A 20247-nucleotide genomic window follows, 5' to 3' on the forward strand; every position below is an offset into this window, starting at 1 on the left:
GGCGCTTGGTGCACGTGTGAATGAATGAAAAAGAAATGAGTGAGCATGAGTGAATTCCGAGTACAATGGGAGCTTAGGAGTAACAGAGACTCCGGTGGGATGTGGAACTAGGACGGAAGGTTATAAAAAGTTAACCACAGGCCCTGGCTGGCGTAGCTCAGTGGATTGAGCGCGGGCTGCGAACCAAAACATCACAGGTTCGATTCCGAGTCAGGGCATACGCCTGGGTTGCAGGCCACCAACCCAGCAACCGCACGTTGATGTTTCTCTCTCTCTCTTTCTCCCTCCCTTCCTTCTCTAAAAAGAAATAAATAAAGTCGTTTTAAAAAATTAAAACAAAACAAAACAAAAGTTAACCACAACAGAGTCAGAGGACAGGAAATCAAGGCTTTATTTATTTGGGCTTATTGGTAGCCACACGGAACAGTACAATTTTTAAAACAATTAATATGAACGCCTTGAGTGTACACACCTGCTTGGTACTCCGATACTTTTCGAACAAATGTGATGTCTATATTTTTATTCTTTTCCATTTAACTTTCTGGGGAATATATTCATACACACGTGCCATATTTTCCAGAGGCACTTACAACATAACTAAGAAAAATAAGAAATGTAACAATGTTTTACAAGGATGGATTTGTTCATTTCAACTTCAAATTTGTACACACCTGAGGGACGAGATCATGAATAGCAACTCATTTCCCCGGGATCATTAGGGACTTAACTCCACCTGAGTGACTTTTCAAGCAAGCTAGTTCATTCCTTCTATTGCGAAAGCATTTTTATTTTTTGTTTATAAACACGTGAGGCAGAAACCATTCTAGAACATGCAGTGCAATTCTCGGTGTCATTGAACAGAGGACGGGGCGTGTACTAACATTTGTCAGGGACTTAAACCACCTCTCCATACATCAGGTGTTGTGCCACGTTGTAACCGAGCGGTGTGCTGCAGCACCATGAGGTTAGCTGAGGTTAGGTGTTCTTATTTTCTTTCATTCATTCGTTCATTCATTCTGCACATGTTTTTAGAGTGTGTATCAAGTGCCTTGTGCTGTTCAGATCCCTGGAGAGTAAACACCAAGCAAACAGTCAAAACCTTGATGTCCGTAGATCTTGCAGTCACGTAAACAATGGAACGGGTGAAATCGTAACGTGCCAGGTGGCACGCAGCGCCCTGCAGGAAGTGAGACCGCGGCTGCGGCTGCTGCAGAGAGGGATGGTGACAGCGCGCTCTTTCCCACCGGTGGACTTACTAGGCTTGTCTGCAGGGATGAAAGGGGGCGCTGAGCGGAGCCTGGGAGGAGTGAGGGAACAGTGATTGTGAAGGAGGGGAGGGGGTCCTGGTGACTACACAGTCACAGCCAAGGAGGCAGGAACGAGAAACAGCCAGTGCAGACTTTATTCTGAGGGCTTGAGAGCGGGAACCAGTGGATATTTGGAGCACAGGAGCCACATGAGCCCCGTAGATTGTTAAGAGTGTCCCCTTGGTTTCGATGTGCAGAAGTGGTACAGGGGGCCAAGGGAGGAAGCAGGCAGACGGGGCAGCCCCCCAGAGGGCTGATGGCCCGGCGGTGTGAGGCAGTAGCATTTGGGATGCACCAGGCTGAGAAGATGCAGGCTTTGGTGCCGTCTCTCAGCCCATGAAAGCAGACGGACAAGAACTCCAAGCAGGGGTTGAGTTCCTTGGACTTGACCGTGTAGATGTAAGGAAAATTGAAAGATCTGTCAGTGGAGCTGGAGAACAAGTTGGTAGTGAGGGAGAGGACAAAAAAATTAAAGCCCTGGAGAGCCAAGTGAGGAATAAAATGGAAGGCTCCCCTGGCAGGGGCCTGACACCTGTTTCTTCGTCTTGTAGTTTGGGCAGGATCCTTCCCAGTCTTCCCACCTCCAAGCTCAATGTTTCTAACCCTCTGCTCCTGTGATGAAGATTGCCAGGAGACGCCAGATTCCAAAGGCTGTTGAAGGACCAAACTTGACTTTGCTCGTGATCCTGAGTGAGCAAGCCTGAACGGAGGTCCCTGGGAAGGAGACACTGTGTCACAGTTATCAGTCCTTTTAAACTGGTCCTGTGGCTTATTAGAATGATCACCGAGTTGCCTGCCTTCCGATCCTTTGCTAAATTGCCATTTTTTTTTAAATTGTGCTGGAGCCAATGTGATGACAATTTAAATGTGATGACACACCCATCAGCATTTAAAAGTTTTGTTAATGTCCTCTGTCTCTCTCTTTTTTTCTTTCAGAAAAATGTGATGAACCCCTCGTGTCTGGACTTCCCCACGGCGCTTTCAGCAGCTCGTCCTCCATGTCCGCGAGCTACTCCCCGGGCTACGCCAAGATCAACAAGCGAGGGGGTAAGGAGATTGGCTTCCCTGTGTTGGCAAGTGTGTCCAGTAACAACTGTTATATCCGCAGCTGTAACGCTGAAATACACCTTATTGCACAGCAGCCGCTAGCAGGTTCCCCAAATCATTCCTCCCACTTCTGTCAGTGGGCTCCTAAATACTGTTGTAACACGTTTTTTTTTTTTGCAGCCACAATTGGGGTGTAAAAATGTGGGCAGAAAGTAAGAAATGATAAATTAAAGAGGAGAATTTTTTGGAGTTGCATGTAATCATGAATTCAAAATAACAGAAATTCTGAGTTAAGGAAATTCTTGTTACTCAGAAAATCACTTAGAAAGAAGTTAAAAAACACCGGTTTCAAATGTGCAGTGCATGCAAAAGAATACTTTCTACCCAGTGCTTTTTTCTCTTTATTAATGTACAACTTAGTTTCCATCGGAAATGCACCATAAAACGTTATGACCCTTTACAATTTCTCCCCCAGGACACCGAATTTAACTTTGGTATTAAAGCTTTGGAAAAAAATAGTTACAGATTTGCAACTGAAATTTTAGTTTTTGGCTTAAAAGTCATGGTTTTAATTAGTAAAGGCTAATTTCAAAGTAGACTGCAGTACTCAGAGAGTAAAAGAAGGTGATTAAGGACAGAAACTTAAAACTCTTTTGTTTTAAAGGAACATGGGTACAAATGTCAATGAACAGCAACTTAAAAGGGAGAAGACAATATTTTCCTGAATAAATAAGAATCAATCAACAAAGACTATAATTTTTATTCAGCAAAACAGGGAATGCAAAACTCAAATCACAGCCAATTCAGGAGAAATAGAAGCAAATAAATACAGAAGGATGGAAAGAAAGGGAGGAAGAGGCAGAAAGAGGGGCAGGGGAAAGGAGAGGAGCATAAAAACATAAATAAAGGTGAAAAAAAAGAGAATAGAAGAAAAGCAAAAATAAGGAGGAAAAGTGATAGAAGAGGGGAAAAATAAAAAAAAAAAACTAGTATCAGAAAAGAGAAATTTAACAGAGAGATTTAAAAGAGAGATTCAGAAAGTCCGAAGGGGAGAAGAAAATAGGTAAGATAAATACAGAATATTGTGTTCAGATCAATGTAGAAGGAGGATTCACAGAAGCATAAAGGGGCCTTCATCAGTAAAAAGACTCGCTGAAAGAGATACACAGGCAAAGGTAAAGGGATATACATTTAAAAACATACAGTTTTTATTTAAAAGAAACACTAATTAGCTGCTCTGTTTATACGCTCTAACAGTCATCAGATTATGGGCATGAGAGAGTTGGTGAGTTACTATAAACTATCAAAATTGTTGCTTAGCCCTGGCTGGCGTAGCTCAGTGGATTGAGCGCGGGCTGTGAAGCAAAGCATCGGAGGTTCCATCCCCAGTCAGGGCACATGCCTGGGTTGCAGGCCACAGCCCCCAGCAACCGCACATTGATGTTTCTCTCTCTCTTTCTCTTTCTCCCTCCCTTCCCTCTCTAAAAATAAATAAATAAAATCTTTAAAAAAAGTGTTGCTTAAACATGTCAAACTATTGAAAATTTTAATTTGCTCCTCTTTTATAAAAAAAAAAGTCACTGAAAGCAACAACAAAATATAATGTTGATTCAAAAACGTTACACGGGGAACTGGCCATATCCCCAAAACAACTAACATTCAGGCAGCCTCATTCTGGGAAATCTAGAGCGGAACATAAGAGCAAAGAAAGAAACAACACTGTAGTTTTAGATGTTGAGAGGATATAGTCTTTTCTAAAAGAAGTCCCATGGCACGGAGAGACCTACACCGACTGTAACGAGAAGAAGCAGCCTCACAAAATTGTCTAAAGAAAGTTTTGTCAGGAAATATGACTGACGAATTTTATACCCAGTGAATTTGGGCAAGTTAGGTTATGTCTAAATAGCGTCTTTGAAAACACAAATAATACAGTCTAAACAACAATAAGATGAATGAAAAAAAAAGAAAGAAAGCATGGTGCTGACCAATGAATCATTTAAATATAAATTTGTGACTAATCAACTTAGGAATTACAGTTGTAGAACAGAGAATACACTGTATAGATGCAAGACTGTAAAAATACCTGTGGGAATTAGGCGGGTGCTGCTCTTGTCCTAACTTTTCAGAGTAGAGGGCCACAAAAGCTGTAGATTTAAGTACAAATTTATGCTGTCCTTGATGTTTTATAATTAATATTCTATGAAGAAACATCAATAGTTTTTTGTCGTACTCATTCAACTTAAGTAAAGTTATATTAAAATATGTTTTGTTTTAACATAGTAAAAGATGCCACTTTAAATTACCTAGAGCTTCTTATCTATTTAACTACTCATATATATACAGTGAAATATCTGACATAACTTTCCAAAATCTTTATTTTAACCCGGATGGTGGGATTGAAGGGATGTGCTTCTAACAGCTTTCTCTGTGGTTTACAGGATACGTATCTATGCCTGTGACTCTATACATAGAGACATGGACACAATGCATTTCCAAAGAGAAAGCTGTTTCAAAAGCAAAGGCTATAAAACACATGGTATGGTTTCCCAGCTGCTGGAGCAGCCGTTCCTCTCTCCGATTATTGATGCTGTGCGTTGTCAGGCACCAGGGGCAAATCATGAGGTAGTCATTTTGGGGGAGCAAGCCCTGTATGTGCTGTCGCTATAGATTTACACCTGCCCACCGTCCGTTGCATCAGCACTTCTCCGTAACAAGTGCTGGGGAAGCCATAGCTACTCACTTTTCGACCCTGAAATACTCTTTTGGCCTGTCAGTGGCACACTGTGCATGACTGCATGTGACGCTCCCTCCCCAAACCCATCCTGTGCTGTCTACCTAACTTTCTGGGACCGACACACAGCTGCCTGTGTGTCCACCCCTCACGCTGCTCTGCCTCTGCAGGTACGTCCGGGACACTAGCTGATGAGCTCAGTGCGGGCCCAGGTAGACAGCAATAGAAGGAAGGTCATTTCCTCCTTAAGAAGAAAGACATAAAGACATTCAGATCTGGTTGTTTTAATAAACAAGAAAGCCTGTTGTGCCATCAGGAAGTTCACACGCAAACAGCCTTAGGAGAGGAGCCATGGCGGCTGAAACCCACACTACGCTATAAATGGCTAATAACCCACATTCATTGAGGATAGATTTTTTTTTAGTGTAACATGATACTATTTTTCATAACAATAAATAAAGGCAGCAGATAATTGCAAAGGGAAGAAAAGATGATGCATGTAAGGGAAGCTGGGAACGTTGGAGATGTATTTTCTTGCTTCACTGTTGGCAAGAATCACCTGATTGATACACCGTATGAGCATCTGAAAGCAAGAAGATCATACACCAACACAGAAGGGTGCAAGGAGGTAACTTACTAATGCCACAAATACTTCGAAGAACAAATTCATTGATCATTACGTTAATAAACATTGGCTTTGGCTCTTATCATTGTCATTTATTTAAATTATATTCCCCAAATACATTTTGAAGAGAGAGAGCTCATGAATGCAGAGAGAAGCGGAGTATAAATGCAGATATTCCCTCAGAGGACAGACTGACACATTTATACAGCTTCATGTTGTATTGATTCAATACAAATCCCTCTGCTGCAGCCTTTGTATCAGGGACCCTTACGGACAAACTGGGGAGAAACGTGGTATTTAAATGGATATTCCACGTGTAACTCAGCCATGGCTTTTGGAGCCTACTGCTTTCAGTGTTGCTTCTTTGTTTGTCTGTCTTAGAACAGTACCTGATTCCTGTGATCTCTGTTCTGGATTTATCTCCACAGTCCTTATCCATCGCAAGTGTCCCCATCTGTGTCATTCTGAGTCAACAGCAGTGAATGGTCTCCTCTTGCCGAAGGGTAGCACAGATGTTAAACCGCTGGGAGTGTTGCACAAGGTGTGCACCACCTTACAGACTTACATAGCATTGCACAGATTAGAAAGTGCTTTCCTGTGTGTTTCAGGTGCCACATGATCTTCACAAGACCCTTGTGAGATAAAATGTTAGGTTAGCGAAGCCCATCATTGCTTCTGCCAGACTGCTGACTTCCTACTTCACATGCCTATTTTTTTTTAGAAACCATCCTCTTTCTTCTGGTCCAGAGGGATTGCCCTTCACCCTCTGGCCCTCTTCTTCCCCCACAAACCACAGATGATGAGAGAGAGCCAGGATCTCAGCTGATGCCACCAGCACCTCTGTTTACTCTGTCACGTGACACAGATTCGGGAACAGAGAGGGCTGCTGGGGAGCCCAGGGCAGGCCGCGTGTAGATAGGAGAAGCGGAGAGAGGTAAAAGCAGAGAGAAAGAGAGAATGTGGGTCCATGTAGGAGGGGAACCCAGTCCTGGGCACCCCTGTTCTGCGCCAGGTCCCCGCTGTCATCGTGCCCTAACCCTGGCTGCACTTCCAAGGTCTGGGAAATTGACCTTTCTCATTCTAAAGGTCCCCTCCCCTTGCCTGAGCTAATTTGAGGACATGTGTCTTCCTAGTTACTAAAGAACTCCTGATTCAAAACAGTTATCATTGCCCCCATTTTACAGATTAAAGTAATAAATAGAGGAACCCCAGAAGACATCAACCGAGAGACCGCACTTTAGATTCTCCAGTGGCATGGCTAGGGACCAGTGCTTTGGGGACACAATCCGTGTCTCCTACTCAAATCTGACTCTCTCCCATTCACGCTGAAGCCAGAGGAAGCCATATGAGTGCTGCCTGCAGATTTGCCCAAAGATGGAACCTACAAAGGGGGAGGAGGTTTCAGGCAAGTTTGATTTGTGATCTCATAGCCAGAGCGACCCTGCCACGAGATCTCAGCACTCTTTCCGTCATGGACATCTTGGATACATTTCTTCCTTTTTCACCCTCTTGCCCTTTTGGTTTATGGTAGATCCTCCCATATGCACCACCTCTTCAAGACTCTCTCTTGTTAGATTTTCTTCCCTGGGTGGTTCCTCCCATTTTAGGAACGGTCTTCTCTGTTCCAAGCAAAAGGCAGAGCATCCTTGTTGGCAGGGAGTGCTGAAGGGATTTCGCCTGTGTTTCCTCCAGCAGGGAGAACAGATTGCATGTGCGGTCCATGTAATCAATGATGGTTTCTGGGAGGAACAGGTGTGCACCAGGCATCTGGAAGTCGGCCCGAGCAGACCCCTTCCTGTCCACCCTTGCCTCTTAAAGAGAACTACAGTCTTTTACGTTCCCTTAAAAGGCACTGCTGCAGTTAATAGTTGCCACCAGCCAAATCATCGCTTTTATCTTTTTAACGTGTTCTGTGCATAACACCAACCTGTCCTTCAGGTCCCGTGTCCACTCCATGCCCACACTGGGGCACTGCCTTTCACAGGCTCCTGGGGGGCTCAGCAAGTAATCCCACTTGCTCTGCTCTTCTGAGGGTCCGCCTCTGCTGCTCCTGGAGAGCAAGGGTTTCTCTCCTTTATTACACCCTTCATTCTCATGCCCCTGTGTTACATTTGTAAACACCTTCTCACCTTGTTTCTATTCTTTCTCCCCTTTCCCGCTTTAAAGAGTAAAAGGATCTAGCCCTGGCTGGCATAGCTCAGTGGATTGAGTGTGGGCTGAGAACCAAAGTGTCGCATGTTCGATTCCTAGTCAGGGTACATGCCTGGGTTGCAGGCCATGGCCCCCAGCAACCGCACATTGATGTTTCTCTCTCTCTCTCTCTTTCTCCCTCCCTTCCCTCTCTAAAAAACAAATAAATACAATCTTTAAAAAATTTAAAAAATAAAATGAAAAAGCACGCATTTATAGAGTAAAAGGATCTGTCGCCGCTAATGGAAGCCCAGACCGGAGTGGACGCGGATGCAGTAGGAATCAGGAAGCGAGGACAATGCTCTGTGGGGCTGTTGGTCCCTCCGGCGAGGCCTGCAGCTGGTGCACATCTCTCGTCCATCCCTGATCTGCTCTCCTGCTCCACATGGCCCGCTCCTGGCAGCCAGGGTCTGCCAGGTCCAGCAGTGTTTCTAGCCTCGATGAGGGGGCCCTCTCCTTAGATGGTAGCATCAAGGCTGACATGGCGAAACAGACTCATCTTCCCAGCTGGCGAACTTCTGTCCATGTTGGCTAATTTCATTTCGCTCTTTTCCTCCTTTCCCTTCTGCCGCCTCTGCCCTTTAATCAGTGTTTCTCTTCATCGGCTCCTTCCCACTCCCTGACTCATCGTCGCTTCATTATAGATTCGTTGGCTGAAGTGTTGCCTCTCCCAGGAGCTTTGGCCTCTCTAGACTAGATCCTTGGAAGCAGGAAAATCCCAGAAGGCTGACTGTCTAATGCAGCATTTCGGGGTAGCGGCCATTCCCGTCTGGACTGGCTGTCCTTCTTGACCTTCAAGGGACTCCCCTGCAAACACCTGCTGGCTCCGCTGGCTCCCACGCCGGGCGGATCAGGGGGCCAAGAATGACTTTTATTCATGCACAACTGGGTTCTGATGCGGAGTCAGCCAAGGATGAGGATGGTATTCGTCAATTATTTAAACTTTCTGCAGCTCAGCTTCCTGAGTTTTATGGGTACTATATAATTTATCACTTAAACTGAGAACTTTTGACGACGAGGGAATTCTATGAATAGTTATACCAAAGTAATCTTGGACGTCTAGGCCCCCTCTTTATATTTTAACAGAGAATCAGTTAAACGGTGGAACAGAGCTGTGGTGGAGATTGCATGAAATCTACAAAGTCTGTTGCATTTAAATACTAGTCTTTGCCGTCGGTTGCCCTTAATATCTAAAAAGAAAACCTACATGACATGCCTTCATCCGTGTTAAAAGCATGACTCCCCAGAAAGGGAGGGCTAGGCTTCATGTATGTGCCCCTGTGTCCTGCCTGCCGTTGACTGAGGGAAAAATGATAATACAAGCATTGGGAGATAAGAATATGTTCATGAGTTTCACACAATTAGACTACTACCTGACTTTAATGTAAATGTCGCCCGTGTCATTTCACCAGAAATCCCTTTCAATTCAGATAAAAAGAGTGTATGCCAGTGATTTTAAAGTGTTACTTTATTCTTATTCTCTTTGTAGCACTCAAATTAGATGTTATGGAATCTAAGATAACAGTTGCTAATATTATGATCTCCAGAAAAGTCAAGAAGAATGACTCCAGACATTAGGGTGACCATTAAAAAATGTTTATTTTTTTCTTCTCAGTCCTACCAATTATAATTTTTTTAAATATGTATTTAAATGATTTCCTTTAAAGTTGTCAAAAGGAACTTTTGTTCACCTTTGCAATAGAAGAAGAGTTGCCATCTGACACTAATATAGGTGGTAATTTATTATTTTTACCTCAATTCTCAAATATGAATAAAAATTTTGGCTTCACTGGAAGCTTTTTAGATTTTATTTATTTATTTTTAGAGATGGAAGGAAGGGAGACAGAGAGAGAGAGATAGAGAAACATCAATGTGCAGTTGCTGGGGGTCATGGCCTGCAACCCAGGCATGTACCCTGACTGGGAATCGAACCTGCGCCACTTTGGTTCACAGCCTGTGCTCAATCCACTGAGCTATGCCAGCCAGGGCTGAAGCTTTTAAAAATTAAATATACAATACATGATCCATTTGTGTGACTGGCATTTGTTATGATGGAATAGTAAAAGCATACTCACCGGGCAATGACTCATAATTTGTTTAAACATGCCTTTTTAATTTGCAAATAGTCTTGGTATTTTTTTTCTGCCGTGGCATCAAATTTTATGATGTTGGAATTTTAATACCTTCTTTTGTGTTCTCCATGGAACTCTCTGTGGAGGTGTTGTAGCCTTTCCCCCAGAACCGTGCTCCCCAAGTGTGTTTTGTACCCACACTTACAACACAAATGTCCATGGTCAGACAGCCAGGCAAATCCTGTGCTCTCTGGGCCTCTCCAGGGAATCAGAGACCCTCTTCCCCGGGGCATCTGGAGGCCAGCAGAGCACACCTCCCCCTGGGAGATGCCTGGGAGATGCTGTTCTAAAACCCAGCCAAGCGCTCGGTACACTACGGGTGTTCATGGGGTTTGTTTAATACGCTTCAAAGTGTAGTTGTGTCCCGCTGGCGTTTGATAATAGCAGTGTCATTAAAAGATGATTTTGGGTTCAGCAGAGGGAACTAGAATGGACTAGAAAAAGGGTTTCTAGATTTGGGGCATTTGAGATGAAGGACTTTAAGGACGCTGCTGCTTTGCCAAGTCTGTGGCACGTACCATCCTGTTCGACTGTGGGAAAAATCACAAGCTGCGTGAGGTTCGGGGTCATCACATTCGCCACCGCTGCCCTCTGGGCCCTGGCTCTGGAATGTTGACTCCCCAGCCCTCTTCTTACAGCCCAGTACGGACAGTGGGTGGTCTAAAGGGATGGGAAACTGAATAATCAGTTAACACAGTTGCCATATGTCTCTGTAGCACATGCTTTGTGATTTTACTTTACACACAATATTGAAAACCATGCTATTTGGTGCTTGCCTTATGAAGTTTAGGCCACATGGTAGGAGAAAACGTCACATCTCAACTAACTAGCCACATAGAGACAGGCTCATAGATGGAGAGCAGGATGGCAGCTCAGGGTGGGGGCAGGTGTTAGGGGGCGGAGGGATTGAGCAAAAAGGAAAGAAGGACTCATGGACAGACATGGACAGCAGGGTGGTGATTGCAGAGGGCAGGAGGGCATAAGGGGACTAAATGGTAATGGAAAATATACAACAAAAATTTTAAAAGAAGAAGTATTTATCTTAAAACAGAATTTTTCACACAGTCTGAGGCAATTTATTAACAGGGTATGGCACACATTTGACTCTCAGCATATTTTCTTGAACAAACAATAATATCCAGTTATACTTATTGCATCTATTATTCTACCCATTTTAATATTCAGGTGCTCCTTGCTTCTATGTTGGACGACTTATTAAGTCCAGAGTGAATATTTGCAAACATTTTTCAGTTTCCCCAGAAAGGATGCAAGCTGTCTTTTCGCTGAGGTAACTAAGTGTGGCCCGGATAGAGAAAATGATAGAGAATAGATAATAATTACAAACAGTATTATTATTATTTATAAATTTGAAAACACTTAAAATCAGTGTTACAGAATGTCCATGCAGTGTTTCCCATGTCCAATTGGGAAGTGGCCCCAAGACATTGAACGCTTTCAAACTGTGCAGAAGGTACATCAGGCTAATGCTGTTTAATCGGCAAAACATGCTCTTTATCTCAGGGTGTTTGGGGGCATAACTGAGGCTTCTGTTTGAACTGCTGCACCCAGTGGCTAACAGGTGCCTTTAGGTAACAGCACATCCCAGGGGTCCTTACACCTTGGGTCTAGCTAGCCCCTAGGGAGTCCATGCTGGGTTTCGGTTGCAACGTTGTAGCCTTTGAGACAGAGGCTGAAAATGAGCAGCCTTTGTTTACCTGGGGAAACGCCCTGTCCCCTGACCACGTGAAGGCCCCTGCCTGGGTCTGTTTGTAGGACGAGGTTAGGGCACAAGCAGCCACCCTGGTGGCGAAGATGCTTCCAACCCTGTAATCCCATTTCCTCCCTACCAGAGGATGCGCGGCATCATTCTTCAGTATCTGCTTTTCTGTAATTAGAGAGACTCCCCTGCTTTCTGTTGTTGTTTTTTTTTTTTTTTTTTGCCTCCTTCCCCTTATTCATTCAATAAGAGACCAGAATAAAAACAAGACCACATTATTTCCAGGATCACTGGGAGGATTTAATCTGGTTACGGCTCTATTAGCAAGCTGGTTAGGTCATACTTATTAGAATGAATAGACCCTTATCTTAATACCTGCAGCAAATTAATGACTTTTTCACACAATTGTCTTTGCGAAGAACAAGAAAACTAGACTACCTCCCTACGAGTTCTAAAAATATTGTCACTAATAACAATTCAAAGCGGTCCAGCCTTGGTTAACAGTCCACCTTTTCTACGCTCTGCAAATGAGCAATCTACTGTTTGCTTGGGCCCTTGCTTTACAACAACATACATGTTTGGCGTGGACACGGCTGACACTAAACACGACAGGACGGTCTCCTTGCTCTTGCCTCTTGGACATTCAGGTGTAAACGCGGAAGCTGGAAAGTTTGATCCCCCAGGTTTTCACCCAAAGGTCACTTCCATTTTACTTTTCCTTCGCTGCTTTTATTTTCTTAGCCATGTAAGGAGTTGCTGTTGTACGTTTTTTGGTTTGCCTTGTGTTCCTTCCCGGCAGCTTCTGGAATGTCTGTCCTTGGTGTCTGTGTTCCGCGCTCAGATCGGTGGGCAATGCTGTTGACTGAAGTTGCGGGGTCCTTGTCTGAGTTGCTCCTGTTACCTCCCCGCCAGCCGAGGGAGGCAGCCAGGAAGCCTGTTCCTCCACCCCCTCCAGGGGGAATTGGCTTGTATTAAAAGTTTGTGCCTGAGCATATTCTGAAAATGCATAATTACCCACACTCTGAGATTTTTTTTTCGTAGCCCATTTCTGGCACATGGGATATATCTCACTGGGTTATTCATCTGAGTTTTGTTTGTTTATTTTGTTTGGTTTTGCTTTCAGCGGATGCTTAGAACACTAGATGAGCTGTATAGACTCTGTTGTGCAGGGGTAAAAAGTACCGCAGGTCCTCCAATAAAAGTCGTTTTGTTTGGTGTCGTTCGATACTGACATTGACGGGATGCTGCAGGCACTTATCTCTCGTTTGTATCAATTAGCCTGAGCGAAAACTGCCTATTGATGCGGTGCAGTGAGGACTTACCGTATTGCCGACTCCCTGACTCCTCCCCCCTGCATGTTCTGAAAACAGTGGAAGTTGCCACCACAGGCTCCTGTAGTCTGCATGCTTCCGTGCCATTAGAGACTTACAAGTGATTGTTACAGCGGGGTCTTTCATATGTTGATAAGGCCACGCATCCGTATAGGGCCAGATAGGTTCCCAGGAGGAGGAGGAGGATTCACCTGAGCCTTTGGAGGGTCCCAACAGGAGGGAGACCCGGGAGGGCAGAGCTGGTGACCTTCCTTTTGCTAACAAGTCCAGAGAGGCTGAAAACCCTGCTACCCCCATCCTTCCACACACACCTACATCCAAATCGTATTGAATTATAAGTGGTTCCCACGGGCATCTGGATTGTATTATATGGGTCATTCTTTATATAGAGCATCAACATTTTGTTAATCCTCACCGGAGGCTATGTGCATGGATTTGAAAGAGAGAGAGAGAGAGAGACATTGACGTCAGAGGGAAACACTGATGGATTGCCTCCTGTGTGTGCCCTCAACCAGGGATCGAACCCGAGACCTTTCAGGTGTATGGGACGGTGCTCCAACCAACTGAGCCACCCAGCCAGGGCAGAACTTGAACGTTTTTAAGTCACTTATCCTTAGGGAGGGAGTTCAGGCGTCCCCACTGACGAGTAGACAGGTGTCTCTGTGGTTGGTGAGGCACACCCTGTCTTCCTCTCTCGTCTCTCAGTGTTGTACTGCCGGCTTCTTCGTCTGGCCCCGGGCACCGGGAGTGAGTTCAGCACAAGCCCTCTGTGTCCTGCATCTGTGTACACCCACCATCTCCTCTGGTCCCTACACAGATCCTAGGGAAGAACTTAAAGGTCACAGGATTCAGTTTTACAAATAAAAAGAAAGAAACAAAATTTAAATTCAAGAAAGTTTAGATTCCTGCCCGAGGCTACAACTCACAGCAGAAGCGAACATTTGAAACAAGTTCTTCTGACTTTGAAATCACTCACTGTTTCATGTCCCACCTCGTCCCCACCTGTGTGAGCTGCTCTTTCAGAGAAGTTGGAATAATATTTGAGCTGGCTATAGGGCATAGTTAAGCCGTCCCACTGGGGTTTTAGAACACAGACATGTATCTCTATTTCACTTACTCTGTCACTTCTTTGTGTGTGCTTATTATCTTTGTTTTTAAATAAGCCAAAGTAATAATGTTTAAATTATTTACATGCAATCATACATTTTTAAAAGACCTATCTTTTTTTCCCCTATGCTAACAGGGTAGCTAAAATCTAGGCCTGTTTATCCTTATTTCTGATTTTGAGTGAGATGAGGCTGTAGGCAAGAAAGACGTAACTGCACTTGAAATATTATATATGTGAGAACAGCGAAGATTGGAACAAAACACTGAGACCAGCATTCCATCTCCCCGGGAAGAACTGAAGGAAGAAAAAACCACTGATGTGCTGCAGCAATATGCTCGGAACTGACAGAGGCAGTATTTTTGTTTAGTTGCTAACACTCTTAATATTCAAAACGCACATGGAGACAAAGCAGGAAGACAGTACAAAGTGAAAGGGAATGAATAACAAGAACTAAAACTCAACCTCCAAACAGAAAATGCCTGGGGTCTACCAGATACGACACAACCTGGGTCTCTGTTTGGTCCAAGATGGGCATGGTCTGGCGGGAGTCATCACAACAGCCCAGTGTGGGTCGTTATCGATGACTGAATTGTTTCTTCCATTCCACGTGCGGGTTTCAGCATGGTTACACTTTGCCTCCCATTTTGTTATCACTTAGTAGAATCACCGTACCTTTGGGGAACCTGTCGAGACTGCTAAGGGAACTGATTCAATTTTCCAATCTTCTACCTATCAGTATGGGAATAAATAAGGCAAAAACAATTATTTTCAAGATGTTATGTTCAATCTTCTCTCTATATGATTCAAGATAGAACATTTATGATGGAAAGATAATTCCCAAGAGAGAATGACAGTGAAGCAATCAATGACTGGTTTTCAGTTCAAACTGTTGTGTTTGAATCTCCACAATTAAAGGAGACACTGGAAACCAAGCAGTTGTGTTTTGAAGAAAAAACAACATTTATTGGCTTTATACCCAAAGGACTAGCACTAACTGGCCATCCAGAGGGGGAAGGAGAGAGGCCGTGTAACCTGTCAGCAGCCTCACCTGTGCCCAGGTGAGAGTGCCACACCCTCAAACTCATCAACTTGGAGGAAGCTCCCAGGTTGCCCAGTTTTAGGGGTCTTTCTGGATACACCCACTCAATACCTTTTCAGCAAAAACGCAGTCTTATCTGCGTGACTTAGTCCGGGATTTCTCTACAGGGGTCTGGGCAGAGGCTTTGGTCCCCTGAGCCTGCAGTCCAGTGGTCTGCGGGTCAGCAAGAGAAGACGTGGGTAGGGGCAGGACTAGGGATGCTGGCCAGGCCCTGCTGTGGTCCCGGCTGGGGAGAAGGAGTCAGAGCCGACGAGGCATACTGTTCAATGAGTAAAACAGAGGGAAAACACTGTTTTGTCCTTGTAGCTGCACAGTAATTTCTTGTGAGATCTTCGGAACTTTTCATCCTATTCATATGACATGTGTTTGGAAATCAGCAGCCCCCCATAGCGATTTGTCAGTGACACGGCAAGGATTCACTAAGGACAGAGAGACCAGCAAGACATGGCATCTGCCCACAACAGGAAACATGGTCCTCAGCTTCTGCAAGGCCCACGATTTAAATTCAAACAGACTTCTGTCTGGGACTCAAATCTAAAACCCTGTGATGCTATTGCTGTGCAAAGATGCAAGGTTCACTTTGTTCTTAACTCCTGGGGAACTCCTCCTACCACTCTTCTTCAGTGTTGAGATGGCTTAGCCGGTAGAGAATGAACAAGGAGATTGATCAAACCCTTCAGAAGCCCCAAAGTGTTATCTTGCTCATTTTATACTCGACGCTGGGAATGACAGAAGGCAGACCTGGCGAAATAGAAGCCCTGTTGCCGAAAAAGAACCCTGCCTCTTACTGCTCCGTGAAACAGTACAGTTATTCATATTTCGGGCATTTCCTTTAGACTCTCACTATTCATCAACACTTATGTAACCCTGAGTCATTCAGGCTGCGAGAGAACATCACCGATCCTTTTTTGTTTGTTTGTTTTCCTTTATTACTAAGACCACTGGTATCTAAAAGAAAGAATAAAACCATTGTTTAAAAAAATACTCTTTCTGCTGCATGTAAATCTACATTTTTAATTTTTGGCCACGTAACTCTAAGAAAAGCAGGCTAATGTAGCACATTTGGCTAGGTCTTTTCAAGAAAGCAATCCGAACAAGTGGACCAGGGCCAATTCCATTAGAGCGGTAAGAGCGGATTAAGATAACAGCATCGATTGTGTCAGCCCCGGCCCTCTGGGATGGCTCTCCCGTACAGTGACACAGGTCGAGACCCGGAAAGGCCTAATAGACAAGACTCCGTAAGTACCAGAATGAGGCTGCAGATGCTGCTCAGTGGGGAGGACGTGAGGGAGCCCAGTGACCGGATATGCACTCCCTGAGCGGGACTGGACACTCCTGTGCATGTCAGGACGAAGCATCTGAAGAGTCGACAGGGGAGCTGTTCAGGGACTCCGAGATGGGGTCGTCACGACGGCGGGAGGCAGCGTTTGTCTGAAGCACGGTGGCGGCATGTGCTCCCATCTCCAGATTCGGAGACGGTGCAGGTGACACCTGAGTGGAAATCGGAAGTCATCGGGGCTTGTCTTCCTGAGTGAAGAGGATTCTGAACACGTTTCTCCTCGTTACTCCTTGGAGGGACCTGAGTTTCCTTACGGGGCAAAACTCCTTCCCGTCTTCCTTCCTTCTTTCTCTTTTCCCCCTCTTCCATTGGTCTTATATACTCCCTAATTCCACTTTATTAAATACCAATTGGTTTTAGTTTTCTGTGAGCAACCAGCTTCCATCCCATGTGGCAGCAACAGACTCCAGCAGCGCGTTTTTATGGGTCGTGGACTGGGTAACTCTTAACGGTCACCTCCGCAGTCTAGTCCCTGGCAGCGCTGTCCAGTAAAATGTAAAGTAAGCCGCCTACATCATTTTGGATGAGCCAATACCCATATTTTAAAAAGTAAAAAAAAAATAGGTTACAGATATTTTATTATATGTTCTGTGTAACCTAATGTATCCAAATAGTCATTTCAATACGTGATCAATACAAATATTATTAATTTGACATTGTGCTCTTTGTATTAAGTCTTCAAAATATGATATGCACTTTATACAGATAGTGCCTCTTAATTCAAAAGCTAAATTTCATCAGAAATAGTTACTTTGTATTTAAGTTCCATAAGATTTGTGCTGAAAAAGCTAGTCTCACATATCCAAGTGTTCCCAAAATAATCAAAAAGCTTTCCAATAACTAGATAACAGTTTTTTTAACATTTCTATTTTTTTAAAGATTTTATTTATTTATTTTTAGAGAGGGAAGGGAGGGAGAAAGAGAGAGAGAGAAACATCAATGTGTCATTGCTGGGGACCTAGCCTGCAACCCAGGTATGTGCCCTGACTGGGAATCGAACCTACAACACTTTGGTTCGCAGCCCGCGCTCAATCCACTGAGCTACGCCCGCCGGGGCTGGATATCAGTTTTTAAATATGTTTAAATTGATTGAAATAAAGTTAAAAAAATTTAGTGTCTCCATCTTTCAGATAGCAGGTCGTTCCCTGACCGCCAGCCAGTGCTTAGGCCACGCCCCCAGTGAGCCTCGGTCTGTGTGATTGGTGGCCCCGGGAGTTACTGGGCATAATCCCTGGCAATGACATGGATCTTTGGGGAATAGTCAGAACATGGTTGAAACCTGGTGGTGGCCACCTGGTGGTGGTTACTACACAACAGAACTATAGTAATTGAGGGGGGTTGGGGAGGGAGCTACCGTGTCTCATGTCAACCTACAGTCTACACTACAGCCTCGTTTTAACGGGAGAAACAAGGATGGCAGACACAAGAATGAGAAAGCTGTGATGTCACGTTGGAAATGTTTTAGAGATGTATAGGGTTTGGGGATTCCTCGTGGGTGTTGCAGATGCAGTAGGGTCCAGGGCTCACTCCAGGCTGGGTGGGGGGCAGCTCCCGGGGCCACAGCCCAAGTGCAGCCTCTGGCCCCCAGTTGGATTTCTGCCAAGTGAGTCATGTCCAGAAGTACCGTTTGAAGCTAAGGAAGAGTAGGGAGCATGTGGGTCACAGCTCTAGGAAACCCATGAGGAGGAGCACCTTTAGGGTACAGAGCTTTGTTTCCTGTTGGAGAGGAAGGGGCCTTATACTCTTCCTTATTTTTCTTCGGAACATACTATAAGCTGTGTGCCATTTCTTGAGCTCATATGGGGTAGGCTCAGCCAGAACTCCTCCTTCAGGCCCTCCGCTGGTGGGACAAGGGGCTAGCTCCTTTGCCTTAGACAGCAGGCTGCAGGCCAGGCCTTAAAGGAACCAGACACAGGCATGGAGTTAGGGAGAATGAAGTTCTCCCACAGTGAAGACTGAACTGATTGCCCTTGGGCGGCCCGTGTCATGGGAGTAATCTTAGAAATGTAGACCTGAATTTGCCCCTGTGGCTCAGCCAATGTCCAGGTAGAGACGATGCCGCACTCACCTATCTGAATATTATACGTAACCTCCTGTTTAGTATTGCAGTCAAAAAGTTTGTCCAAATCATTACGCATGCATAACTTCTGTTGAGTTTAAGGGGAAGATGATTAGGACGGGACAGGAGGGCATTATTTAATAATTACAGGAGAATGCATTCTCCAGCAAGGATAATGTGCCACATTAAAAATAGAAATCATTCAATTATTTCTCAGCTGAAAAGTATCAGTGTCATAAATAGCATGACCCTAGAAGACATCAGTCATGATTTAAAGTCCCCAAATGGAGATTAAAGTATTAATAGTCCTTGGGCCGTTGTAATTTTCCAGAGGTGAGAGCTGATATACAAGAGATGGAATAGTTCTCCCCGGGTACCAGTCGCGTCTGCCGGAGCCAGGACTGACACTAACGTCTCCCCAACCTTGTGTATGTTTCACAACGAGGAGCTGCTTACAATTCGGGATGCCCCAAGCTGCCACAACAGAGCCATAGGTGGCCTAATGTACTATAGAAATTGTTGCCCTGGCTGGCGTAGCTCAGTGGATTGAGCGCGGGCTGCAAACCGAAGTGTCGCAGGTTCGATTCCCAGCCAGGGTACATTCCTGGGTTGCAGGCCATAACCCCTAGCAACCACACATTGATGTTTCTTTCTCTCTCTCTCTCTCTCTATCTCCCTCCCTTCTCTCTCTCAAAATAAATAAATAAAAACTCTAAAAAATAGTAAAAAAAAGATACAAGATAAAAAAATCTTAAAAAAAAGAAATTGTTTATGCAGTAAAAAATATAAAGAATGTTTTAAAGTAGCAAAAATCTGCCCAACATCCTTTCATAAAGCAAATGCATGAAATAAAAAATTGTAATATCAAATATTTCTTAAAAAGTAGGTAATTGAAATATCTTGAAAATATGTATTTTTTAAGAATTTCGTAGGTGTTTCTTTCCTGCCTCAATTATGTAGTGCCTTATATGTTCACTGAGTTCTGGTCCAAAATGCAGCATCTCTGAACATGACCTACGGCCTCATGTGCTGCGGAGTGATCAGAGAGGGGAGAATTCAGGGGCACCCATTGCCTTCGAGGTGCTTTCAAAGACAGTGTTAAAGGAAACAAAATGCTAACACACAGATATAAGCCTATGACTATATCAATTTTCCTTAGAATTTGAATATTGATAATAAGACATAAATCCTCATGGTAAAAGAGTACTTCCCTACACTCTACAGTTTAGTGGGAACTTAGAATGCAATTGATAAATATTGAAAAAAAAAGACCAACTATGTTAAACAATTCAACTCTGCATACTGCCTTTTTGCTAACCCTGCACTACTTCTCTGGCTGCTTTCTGCTTCTGACTTGACTTAGCATTTCCTGAAATACGTTCTTGCCCCACAAACCAACATCCAAGGACCAACCACTTAAAAGAACAAAATTGCCCTGGTTGGCGTAGCTCAGTGGATTGAGCGCAGACTGTGAACCAAAGCATCACAGGTTCGATTCCCAGCCAGGGCACATGCCTAGGTTGCAGGCCATGGCCCCCGGCAACAACCGCACATTGATCTCT

The 20247-nt window shown here is 44.4% G+C and overlaps 1 protein-coding gene across 1 annotated transcript in view; it reads left to right on the top strand.

Annotated features, from left to right (window-relative positions):
* CNTNAP2 (contactin associated protein 2) overlaps positions 1-20247 on the top strand; it is a 1722722-nt gene that overhangs the window by 518681 nt on the left and 1183794 nt on the right. Inside the window, exon 2 of the mRNA XM_028525626.2 lies at positions 2244-2354. Coding sequence (XP_028381427.1) covers positions 2244-2354 — 111 coding nt within the window. The remainder of the gene's footprint in view (positions 1-2243; positions 2355-20247) is intronic.

This window comes from Phyllostomus discolor, chromosome 10 (assembly GCF_004126475.2).
Source record: "Phyllostomus discolor isolate MPI-MPIP mPhyDis1 chromosome 10, mPhyDis1.pri.v3, whole genome shotgun sequence".
NCBI lineage: Eukaryota > Metazoa > Chordata > Mammalia > Chiroptera > Phyllostomidae > Phyllostomus > Phyllostomus discolor.